We start from the raw sequence: 12,324 nt of genomic DNA on the forward strand, positions 1-12,324 counted from the left end.
GGAGAAATAATTTGCTTGGAAAACTACCCACACCTAGTTAACCAGGTTAGCAAAAGAACTTGGATTTATAGCAAGTGAAGCCAATTAAGGTCTGTGGAGGGATAGTATTAGGTTAGTGAGCCGGATAGGGTAGAGCAAGGCGATCGGGAGCCTGGGGTAGTGCCATGGGGCAGGGCCAGCCACCTGCGGGGGCTTTGAGGAGTCTGCCTACCTCCTCCCACTCAGCCGCCCTACAGCTGAGGAGGAGGAGGCAGGCAGACCGTTTGGGGCAGCGCGGAGCCTGCGGCCACCCAAGACACCGCGTCACTCCCAAGAGAAACACATGACTCGGGCGCGGTGAGTGCCGCCCAGCATTTTGTCACCCCCCTCAGTGGTGACACACAGGGCAGCCCACCCCCACCGCACCCCCCTTCCTCCACCCCTGAGGGTAGGGGAGTCTTTACCTGAGGGCCAAACAGGCAAGGGGGAGGGGACCGCCCCAGATCACTCCAGCTGGGTCGTTTGGTTGGCTGAGGGCTGGCCATTGGCACATTGTGGTGGTGCAGGTACAAGGGGGCCTGGCTAGCTTTGTAGGAAAGATGCTGGGAGTGGGGGTGGGAAGATAAGAGGAAAATATTACAGAGGGACAAATATGAGTATGAACAAGGTGGTCTTTCCTGTTGGAGGATCCCCATGGAGTGATGTCAGCAGGTAGGACTAAGTGGTGCAGCTGGCGAGCAAAGCTCTCGGTTCTCAACAGCATCACCTGGAGACAAGCTTTATAGCAAGCCACTGCTATGTGGAATTCTTCCAATTGCATGCAAGGTCTTTCAACAGACCCTTTCCAGAGGATCCAACTAGATCCTTGGTTAGGGATATTTCTCAATGTGGCAGGGTTCCCGCTTACCTGTGGCCGTTCCCGGTGTGTATTCACAGCCTCAATGTTGAGGAAAATCGATTCCACCTCGCAACCTGTCCCAAATAACAACCCTACAATTACTGAACATTGATGGATGTACCCAGCATTTACCAGGCCACCTGTGCCTTTTTTCAGCGCATGTGCTTTTTGCAGTTAAAGGATAGGCTGGGACAAGCTTCTTTAGAGCCAGTGTGGTGTAGTGGTTAAGAGCGGTAGTCTTGTAATCTGGTGAACCGGGTTCGATTCCCTGCTCCTCCACGTGCAGCTGCTGGGTGACCTTGGGCCAGTCACACTTCTCTGAAGTCTCTCAGCCCCACTCACCTCACAGATTGTTTGTTGGGGAGGAAGGGAAAGGAGAATGTGAGCCGCTTTGAGACTCCTTCGGGTAGTGATAAAGCGGGATATCAAATCGAAACTCTTCTTCTTGTCTGAGGGAATAGTTAATTGTCCTAGTTGGAAACTGGGAGACTGACTTAGGCAGGACTAAAGGGAAGACCTTGGCAGCTCAAAGAGCATTCCGAGCTGGCGAACAGCACGGCAGTGAAACTGTCTTGGACACCCATCATGGCAGTTGTTGGTGGAGCTCTTGCTGGGTGTGTGTTTTTTTTACCCCTCTTCTTTTACCAGGCCTAGGCTGTTACCCTAGGAGAGTATAGCTGGGAGAGAGTCATCTGGGTGGTTTTTTAAAACAACACTTCATTATTTTTAATAGTGCCTGCAAAACTATGAAGCCTTTCCTGAATATTTAGATTAAAGTAACAACAGACAAATAGTGAAGAGGAGCAATAGGGCGTTCATGGTTTAAAGTTGGCTTGCAAATTCTGGCTTCTTTGTAAGGCCATTGGCCTGATCCAGCAGCCTCTTCTTACGTTCTTATAAGAAATGTCAAGCTGTGGTTAGCTGGCTTTATTGTCACGTGGAGGGATGAGTTCAAGCAGCAGCAAAGGAGCTCATATGCACCTGGGCTTATTAGGCAAGCATTTGATTACTTGAAAACAGCCAGTATGTTTGCTTTTAATCTCCCACGGCCACAGCGAGAGAGGGAACGTACTGGAAGTGGGGCTAAGTAAATTCTCGACAGTTTTGGAATGACATGCTTTAAAGGGAGTAGGGAGGAAGACTTCCAAAGCACAAAGGATTTTGACAGGTGGATGGAATTTGGCTTGCAACGTAGGTCCTAATAGGGATCTTGCCCATTAAGCCAAAAAAGTTCTTCAGCCCCAAATGTTTTTTGGGGGTAAGGTATCTCCCAGCTCTTTCTTAAAGCAAATAACCAGGACTTCTGAAATCCCCCAGCAGGCTTCCTGCTTGAGGAAGGGGGTATTGAGTTGTTCTCCTAGATTCAGACACTCACCATAGGCCACAGGTGTGAGCTTGAGAACGGTGTGCAGCGGACACTTGAGGTAAGGCAGCTCCTCTGGATGGAGAGAACAGCAAATGAGACAAAGAGAAGCACTGAGCAGGGATCCAGCCCCTTACTCAGTCTGTGGAGGGTGGTGTATTGGTGGGGAGAGGGAAACAACAGTCAGCCTCACTAGTGAATACTCCAAATATCAGATTGCAAGAGAGAAAAGCCATCATTTTCTGGCAGTGGGTGCTATGAGGAGGAAATGCTATTGATGGGAGAATGCCCCGCCCCCCGCAGGAGACCGTAGGGACTTGGGCTCAAAACTGCTGCCATACACATGATACTAGATTTGGGAGGGGGAGCTTGCAAATGCAGAACAGGATACTCTGGTACCTGCACTCTTGTCCAAGAAGTAGGCAAGCAGGCAGCGCATGACTGCTTGATGGCAGATAACCAGCACGTTCTCTTGTCTCTCCAACTCCATTATGACAGGCTCCAAGCGCTGCACCAGATCCTCGTAAGACTGGGTGGATGTAAGCATTAGGTTATCCAGAGATGCCCTTAGTCGTCCTGGCTTTGGTCCTAAGGCCCTCCCTCCCTCCCTCGAGGAGTTTCGTAACTCTCTTCCATGGTAGGCTGCATGCTTCCTCTTCCCAACCAGCTCTTCCCATTGGGAGCCCGAGGTTCCACAGGTCAGTTCCCATGCGTGTGATGTGCTAAGTATGTTCAGCCCCCAGATGCCCCACTGGGCATTCCTTACCTCTCCCTTAGGATAGCGGTACCGATATTTGTCCTGGTCTCGTAGGGCAAACTCTTCTGGGAAGTGGTCCTGGATCTCTTCGTAGGTCATCTCCTCACAGACACCCTGGGGGCGAAATGAAGCTGGGATATCTGAATTCAGCCTACATTCTTGGCATAAAACAGGAAGTAGCATATATGTTGAAGGAAGGAGCTGGGATGTCTAGACTAGCTTTCTGGGGAGAAAGTGTGGTGTGGTTAAGAGCGGTAGACTTGTAATCTGGTGAACCGGGTTCACGTCTCCGCTCCTCCACATGCAGCTGCTGGGTGACCTTGGGCCAGTCACACTTCTCTGAAGTCTCTCAGCCCCACTCACCTCACAGAGTGTTTGTGGGGGGGAGGAAGGGAAAGGAGAATGTTAGCCGCTTTGAGACTCCTCAAGGTAGTGATAAAGCGGGATATCAAATCCGAACTCTTCTTCTAATAAGGGATTTTGGAAGCCATGCCTCCCAGTAGCAGGCAGGGCTGGTGGATTAGGACCAAAGAAGTGTGAGACCCTAGTTCCTAGTTCCCCCACTGTGGGAAGAAGGGATTGTGCTCATTTCCTGTTGGTCCTCACCGCATCAATCTCGTTCAGGGCTTTCCACTGCTCGTAGGGCACATGCAGCGCTTCTGCCGTCTGGATTGTGCGCTTCATGTGGCTCGTCCATACTTTGAGGTCACGGATGCACTGGGAGCGGATGAAGCCAGCCAAGGCACAGGCATACTGGCAGGCAGAGAGACAGAACAAGACAGAAGGTGAGGAGAAGCGCTGAGGGACAGAGGTTTGCTGGGAGGCAAGAGATTCTCAGACCTCTTTGGTGTGTGAATTTCTCCCAAAGTTGAGGGCAAGACACTGCAAGAACAAACGCACTTCTTTCTGCTATAACATCTTTATGCGCCCCCTTGCCCAGATTGTCCGGAGCTTTGGGCTGGGTTGTCACCCATATGCTGATGACACTCAGCTCTATCTGCTGATGAATGGCCACATTGACTCGGCCCCGAACACACTGACCAGATGCTTTGAAGCTGTGGCTGGATGGTTTCGTGGGAGCCAATTGAAACTAAATCCTTCAAAGACAGAGGTCCTCTGGCTGGGGCAGGATGGTATGGGGATGAGGGACCAACTCCCTTCTCTTGCGGGGGCCCAGTTAGTGCCATTGCGTTCCGTTAAGACTTTGGGTGTAATCCTTGATGTCTCCCTTTCCATGGAGGCGCAAGTTACAGCAACAGCCAAGGTGACATTTTCCCATCTTCGCCGCATCAAGCAGTTGGTCCCTTACCTTTCCTGCCTTGACCTGGCCACAGTGATCCATGCGACGGTAATGTCCAGGCTTGACTACTGTAATTTGCTCTACGTGGGGCTGCCCTTGAAGCTGTCCCAGAAACTCCAGCGGGTGCAGAATGCTGCAGCGAGGCTCCTCACGGGGTCTCTGCCATGGGAGCATATTCACCCAGTACTTTTCCAGCTGCACTGGCTCCCGGTGGAGTACAGGGTCAGGATCAAGCTGCTGGTCTTGACCTTAAAGCCCTTCATGGCCTAGGACCCTCGTACCTACAGGACCGCCTCTCCTGGTATGCCCCACAGAGGACCTTAAAGTCCATAAATAGCAACACCCTAGAGGTCCTGGGCCCTAAAGAAGTTAGATTAGCCTCAACCAGAGCCAGGACCTTTTCAACACTGGCTCCGGCCTGGTGGAATGCTCTGTCTCATAAGACCAGGGCCCTGCGGGATCTGATTTCTTTCTGCAGGGCCTGTAAGACAGAGCTGTTCCGCCTGGCCCTTGGCTTAGAATCAGTTTGATTCCCTCCCCCTCTTTCTTTTTCCTTTCTCCTCCTGTGAAGAGGCTGCATCTTAATGTTTTAATGTTGTATTTTAATCTTGTTTTTTTAAATTGTATTTTAATCAAATTGTTTTTATTATTGGTTGTTAGCCGCCCTGAGCCCGGTCTTGGCTGGGGAGGGTGGGGTATAAATAAAATTTATTATTATTATTATTATTATTATTATTATTATTATTATTAGCATTATGGCAATGAGGAATCTATGCTGTCCATTCTCCGAGAGGGGAAGTGGTGGCAATTGCATCTGCAAATTTATCACTCAAGCGTGAACAACATCATCTTGGAGCTCAAAGACAGGTTTTTGTTAAAAGAGTCATGTAAGCACTTCATGTTAAAAATATTAACGGGAGACTGCTCATCAGGAATAACTTTGTTGGAGCTGTAACTGTGGAAACATCCAAACAAACCTTGGATGCAAATATGTCTGGGAAATATGACAGCCTTTATGTGAGGGGTTGTATCCAATGAAGTTGTCCTGTTTGTGCAAGGACTTTCGCTTGTGCAACAGAACCTTCGCTCCATCGCCACCCCCTGTGCATCCTGCCATCTGTTCTGGTGCTTCCGCCAGCCCTCCAGAGCATCTTATGTTGGCGGTGGGGAAGAGGGAGAGCAAGTTATGTGAAAGTCCTTGCTTTGTTGAATGCAACTCTGTGCTTTTCCATGAAGCCCGTTGATTGTTAGCATTTTACTTATTCCACTTGTGAATCACTTCCCATAAAAAGTGATCTAAACATCAATAATAAAAAGCATACTTGAAAATAATTTCAAGGTCAATATAGATGCAGACTGGGATCCTCACCGTCACCATCCTTCACTCAAAAGGCTTATTGGGAAAGAAAGGTCTTTAGTGGGCACAGAAAGTATCATAGGAATGAGTGTTGCCATATTTCAAAAAGCAAAAACCAGAACACCACCAAAGTTGTTGAACTTTTTCTTTTACAAAAATTCCAAAAAACCCACGATTTTTTGATTGACTTGCCTGAGATCCAGGACAGAGTGCTGCCTTTCAGAAATTCCCCCAGACGTCAATTCAGCCTTTGAAATCCCGGTAATGCCTGGGAAAATCTGGACATATGGCAGCCCTAATGCCACGAGTAATGGGATATATGCCATTTCTTACTGCTTTACCCAGATAGGATTCTACTAGCTTTCCCAGTTTAGTTTGGAGGAAGCTGAAAATGGACCCATCAACAAGGAGAAATCAACAGGGAAGGTTATTCCGAAATAGAAGTGACAGTGCTTCCGTCCTTCTTTAAACACAGGAATTCACAGTAAGAAAAACCTGTTTTTTGCCTTTTGATTGGCGGGTAGGGTTCTGCTGTACCTGTGTGCCGCGCTCAGACAGTCCAGAGTCACCCCCAATGCGGCCCCGCAGGTTGAGCTCGCTCTCCCCATGCCGACTGAGGTAGATGGAGCGGGGCGTCACGTGGATATTCATCAGGTAATAGACTGTGCGGCTCTGTACATGGTCCTGAACCCGGTTCACCAGGTACCGACTGCCAACGTTGAAGATTTTGATGTAGGACAGGGACCTGTGGATGTTGAGTGGGAGAGGGTGAGATTAGAAGCCCTTGCACAGTCCGTGTGAGACTCCCTGGGGAATTCTGCACTGCTCATTCGTTGCGTAATAAACTTATGGAATTTTATACTACAGAATAATACTGAGTAGCTTACACAACACAAATGGCTATTAGCCATGATAACCAAAGATCGGCTCTGTGTACAGCAGCAGATCTGTGAATACAAAGTGCTGGGAACAGCAAAAGGCAACTGATGCCATGCTCTGTCTATGAATTCCCTGAGGAATCTTGGGGAGCAAATACAGTACTAAACTTTGGTGTATGAGATAGTCAAGAACCAGTAAGAAAGCGGGGTGATGGTTGCACGCTTCCCTGCAGTCTGGTATGAGGAAAGGTAGTATAAACATGTTTTAAAGCAGAGTAAATAGGTCCATAAATGGCTATAATCATGGCAGCTTAGTAGAGCCTCCATGGGCCAGGCAGTGTACTTCTTGAGAACCAAATGCTGTGGGGGGGGGAGTCCATTTGAACCCAGCAAGGCAGTTCTCATATTACATTTTTACTTTTAATGGAAGGCCCAGAGTTATTTTCAACCTTTTGTACACCCCCAGGAGTCGCTTGCTGCTGATGCTGTTTATAGATGGTTGAAATCCTCTTTGCTGCAAATTCAGACTCTCAGCAAATTTGGTACAGTGGTACCTCGGGTTAAGAATTCGTTCCGGAGGTCCGTTCTTAACCTGAAACTGTTCTGAACCTGAGGTACCGCTTTAGCTAATGGGGCCTCCTGCTGCCTCCGCGCCGCTGCCGCACGATTTCTGTTCTTATCCTGAAGCAAAGTTCTTAACCCGAGGTACTATTTCTGGGTTAGTGGAGTCTGAAACCTGAAGTGTATGTAACCTAAGTGTATGTAACCCGAGGTACCAGTGTATATGGAATACACACAGCGTTCCCTCCCCTTTGCAAGGCAGGCCTTGCAAGCAGTGGCAGAACTGCCTTCTCACCTGTCCAAGTCGTCATCGAGTGGCTGGTAGGTTTTCTGGTAGCACTCAATCCGCTTGAGAAAATCCTCCACCACTTCATCTCGGTTGCAGTCCTTATAGTCAGGGCTGGTTAGCTTCACTTGCTGTGGGTGATGTGAGGAGGCAAAACAACAAGGCAAGGCAAGGCAAGTGTGGAGAAAGGGACACGGACACGGACACACACACAACCAGTCAGGCTGAATTCATATTGGTGTAAGCTTAAGAAAAAGGATGGTGTTGATCCTCTCCTGCCAGCAGGATAGCTGGAAAAGGATGCTAGGTTTGGGATGCTGTGCTTCATTGAAGGCAGGGCTCACAAGCACTTTCAGTGCCAGAGAAATTCATTTCAGCTCACATTTTCATGTGAACCTATCTAGTCACCATTCTGCAACCCATGCTTGCACTGGAATATAGGTGCCCTTGGGACATTCACACTTCTCTAAGCGTTGCCACAAAGGCTGATCTGGTGCAAAAGAGGTCTTACCTTGATATTCTCCTGGATGATATCAGGGTCATCGCAGATAGATTCAATGAAGAAGACCTGTAGTGACAGAGTGATATATCATGGCAGGAGAACGTATGTGGTAGGCAAGCAGCTGCTATCAGAACAGTTTTCTTTTGGTGGCTGGAGCCAGATGGTTGCTTCCCCCCTCCCCAGAGAATATGAAGGAGTACAAAGTGGAAGGGTTGCTACTGGTGAGCAAATTTTACAGGCTTTTGTGGTGCTTTTAAAAAGTCTTCAAAATCTATTTGGCCAGAGATGACAGTGCAAAGTAAGAAAGTACAAATATACCCAGGAAACAAAATCTCTATCGTATTTATTTCAATTATTGGGGGGTGGAGACTATGTCTCCCATTTTCATTAACATATGCTGAGATTTCAACACAAACATTGGTTTTGGATGCAGAGTTGTATTTATAAGGATCTCAGGTTTTGACTTTTATGCTTGCAGGTGTCTCATTGTGGTTGTAGCAATATGTTCTTCATTGTGCAAATAGCATCGTAATTCTTTTGATGGGGGATACCTGTTATCTCTTCCTTTTCCCCATACTGCTCTCTAACCAAGGGCATTGCTTGGTACTTAAGGGTACTTATGTTATGTTACTGGCATAACATAAATTCACATGTGCTAATTTATATGAATAGATGTCTCTGGGAAAGTAAGTGTGTGGCTGGGGTCTCACCAGAACCGCACTTTCTAATTTTCCCAGCTGTCGTGTGTGTTTGTGTGTGTGTGTGTGTGTGTGTGTGTGTGTGTAAAATGTGGCAGGAGATCTGGAGCCCACTGAAAAAGACCTCCGTCGTCCGCTCACAGGGAGTGAGCAAAGGTATGCCCATCAAGCAAACCCTTAGTTTTCATAATTCATTTTGTATAAATTCATTCTGATAAAAAATACAATTAAAAAACATGTTTACAACTGTTTAAAAACCTCTAAAACAATTAAAGCCCAATAAAACATCCATAATAAATTTAAGAACAGATGTAACCAAATTATGTATCCAGATAGACCTGCTGAAACAGAAAAGCTTTCAGCAGATGTCTAAAATGGAACAGTGATGGTGCCTGCCTGATATCAACAGGCAGGGAGTTCCAAAGTGCTGCCGCCACCACCTTAAAGAAGGGGTCAGCAAACTTTTTCAGCAGGGGGCTGGTCCACTGTCCCTCAGACCTTGTGGGGGGCCAGACTATATTTTGGGGGAAAAATAAAAAATGAATGAATTCCTATGCCCCACAAATAACCCAGAGATGCATTTTAAATAAAAGCACACATTCTACTCATGTATAATAATAATTTATTATTTGTACCCTGCCCATCTGGCTGCGTTTCCCCAGCCACTCTGGGCGGCTTCCACAAAGACCAAAAATAAACACCAGGCAGGTCCCACAAATAACCCAGAGATGCATTTTAAATAAAAGGACACATTCTACTCATGTAAGAACACACTGATTCCTGGACCGTCCGCGGGCCGGATTAAGAAGGCAATTGGGCTGGATCCGGCCCCCGGGCCTTAGTTTGCCTGCCCATGCCTTAAAGCAGGTATGTCCAACAGGTAGATCGTGATCTACTGGTAGATCACTGGACGTCTGTGGTACATCACTGGTAGATCACTGTCTCCTCCCAAAGAAGTTTAACAAGTTTGGTTCCCCTTTTTTGCCCTGCACCACCCAAAAACGGGTCTTTCCTCGTCTCTAAAAAGAGCTCAACAACTTTGACCTGAACCGCCCAAAAGGGGGTAGATCACTGCCAGTCTTTAACTCTGTGAGTAGATCGCAGTCTCTTGGGAGTTGGCCACCCCGCCTTAAAGGAATACTCCTAAATGCAGAATTTAGAACCCGACACACACAACTTTTGGCACAGGAGACTCTGACTAACTCCTCTGCCTACGGGCTGCTCACTTGACTGCTTACTTTGTAGCCGTTCTCCTTGGCAAACTGCAGGATGAGGGTCCGCCGTTCCCGCGTGGTGTTGGTGGCATCAAAAACCTGCACAAGGGAAGAGCGAGGCAGTGGAACAAGGGTGCAATCTATTTTTTTTTTTTTTTCAAAATTCTTTTTATTTTATTCCATACAGACAAAACACCCATAAAAGGTCACCAAAACACCCACATACACGAAAAAAAAATCACAAACATTCTCAATCGCAACAAAAAGAAAAAAAAAGAAAAGGCGTGCAAAGTTCTTATTTCCATAGTTTTTTCATAACATATTTCTTTCTTTTGGGACTTCCTTCAGCCTGGCCGCGAATCATGCGGAGTAAATAAATAAAGTCACACGTTTCATCTTTTATATTGTCATTGTGTCAAATTTTGTTCTCTGTTTACCTTATACAATAACCTTGGTCTATCACAGTACATCTCTAAACCCCCTTAGCGTTATTTGTCCATCGCCGATATTTTCCAGATAGTTTGCATATTTTCCCCAGTCCCTGATAAAAACTTGGTCCTTTATATATCTGATCTTTCCCGTTAATTTGTCTAACTCTGCATATTCTGTTAGTTTGCATCTCCACTCCTCTATTGTAGGAGTTTCTTCCTGTTTCCATCTTTGAGCTATTAAGATCCTTGCTGCCGTAGCCGCATAGTATACCATTCTGCAATCCTCCTTTCTTATCTCTCGTTGTAATATTCCTAATAGGAAAATTTCTGATTTTTTTATAAACGTGTACTTTAATATCTTTTTCAGTTCCGTATATACCTTTTCCCAGAATTGCTTTACCTTTCCGCACTCCCACCACATATGGTAGAAAGTGCCCTCTACATCTTTACATCTCCAACACTTGTTGTTCACCTTGTACATTTTTGAGAGTTTTACAGGTGTCAGATGCCACCTATAAAACATCTTCATAACATTTTCTTTTAACGCCGTACACGCTGTGAAATTCAATCCGTCTTTCCATAATTTTTCCCAATCCTCATATTGTATACTGTGGCCTACGTCTATTGCCCAACGAATCATCACTGATTTCACCTCCTCATCTCCCAGATTCCAGTCTAACAATATCCTGTATGCTTTGGATATGTTTTTCACCTTGTTGTTTATTATTTCCGTCTGGAATTTTGAGTCTCTATCTGCATACCCTCTTTCTTTAATGTCTCTACTAAGCATCTGGTTGATCTGTTGATGACTAAACCAATCATACACATATTCTCTAATCGTCTCGTAGGGTTTGATTCTCCATTTCCCCTCCACTTTAATTACTAGTTGGTTGTATGTTGCCCAATTTCCTCCCATATTGATAATTTTTCTATTTATTATTTCGAGTGGTGCAAGCCAGTGAGGTGTTTTCGGTTCCAATATATTTTTGTATCTTTCCCACACTTCTATTATCGGTCCTCTAAAGATATGATTGCTAAATCCCCTATGTACTTTCGTTTTATTCTTCCACAGGTAGGCATGCCAGCCGAAGTGGTTATCGAAACCCTCTAGATCTAGTAACTCCGTATCTTCCAAGTTGACCCAGTCTTTTAGCCAACTTAAACATGTCGCCTCGTAGTATAGCCTAAGATCTGGCAGCGCAAACCCCCCCCTTTCTTTTACATCTGTAAGTAGCTTGAATTGGATTCTGGGTTTTTTACCCTGCCATATGAACCTCGAGACTACCCTCTGCCATTCTTTTAAGGTCTTACTCCCTTTTATTATAGGTATAGACTGAAATAGAAACATCAGTCTTGGTAAAACGTTCATCTTTATCATGTTTATTCTTCCCCATAGTGATAATTTTAGTCGTCCCCATTTCTCAAAGTCTTTCCTTATTTCCCTCCATACCGGCTCATAGTTATTTTTATAAAGGTCCATATTCTTAGATGTTATCCAAATGCCAAGATATTTGACTTTCTTTACCGTTCCTATCTGCCATTGCTGTTGAATTGTTTCTATTGTTTTGGGGTCCACATTCTTATATATCATTTTTGTTTTTGTCTTATTTAATTTAAATCCAGCCACCTTTCCAAATGCTTCTATTTCTCTCATTATCTCTCCTGTTGATATTAATGGATCTTCCGTCATCACCACTAAATCGTCGGCAAAGGCTTTGGTTTTGTATACGTTCTGACCTAAAGTCACGCCCTTTATATTTTCATTTTTCCTTATAGAATTTAGGAGTATTTCTAACACCGTTATGAATAGTAACGGAGAGAGTGGGCATCCTTGCCTTGTACCCTTCTTTATCTTAATCTCTTCCGTTATTGTGCCATTTACAATCAGTTTAGCCTTCTGGTCCGTATATATTGCTTTCACCCCGTTATAAAAGTCGCTGCCTACATCCATATGCTCTAAATTTCTCAACATAAAATTCCATATCACATTATCAAACGCCTTTTCGGCGTCGATAAACATCATTATAACTTTTTTATTAAACCTAATTGATAAGAATTCTAACATATCCACAATGTGTCTTATGTTGTCTCTCATCTGCC

The 12,324-nt window shown here is 45.6% G+C and overlaps 1 protein-coding gene across 5 annotated transcripts in view; it reads right to left on the reverse strand.

Annotated features, from left to right (window-relative positions):
- The window catches only part of PFKFB1 (6-phosphofructo-2-kinase/fructose-2,6-biphosphatase 1), a 31,481-nt gene that overhangs the window by 1,151 nt on the left and 18,006 nt on the right, over positions 1-12,324 (reverse strand). For 3 of the 5 annotated variants that reach the window (XM_081175753.1, XM_081175752.1, XM_081175751.1), the window contains exons 5-14: positions 9,818-9,892; positions 7,891-7,947; positions 7,389-7,510; positions 6,192-6,399; positions 3,604-3,750; positions 3,007-3,111; positions 2,640-2,769; positions 2,253-2,315; positions 887-951; positions 444-581 (exon numbers count right to left, since the gene is read on the reverse strand). In XM_081175753.1, coding sequence (XP_081031879.1) covers positions 444-581; positions 887-951; positions 2,253-2,315; positions 2,640-2,769; positions 3,007-3,111; positions 3,604-3,750; positions 6,192-6,399; positions 7,389-7,510; positions 7,891-7,947; positions 9,818-9,892 — 1,110 coding nt within the window. The remainder of the gene's footprint in view (positions 1-443; positions 582-886; positions 952-2,252; positions 2,316-2,639; positions 2,770-3,006; positions 3,112-3,603; positions 3,751-6,191; positions 6,400-7,388; positions 7,511-7,890; positions 7,948-9,817; positions 9,893-12,324) is intronic. The other 2 variants (XM_081175755.1, XM_081175754.1) reach the window with 2 other exon arrangements.

Source organism: Podarcis bocagei (assembly GCF_964188305.1).
Source record: "Podarcis bocagei genome assembly, chromosome: 17".
Classification (NCBI taxonomy): domain Eukaryota; kingdom Metazoa; phylum Chordata; class Lepidosauria; order Squamata; family Lacertidae; genus Podarcis; species Podarcis bocagei.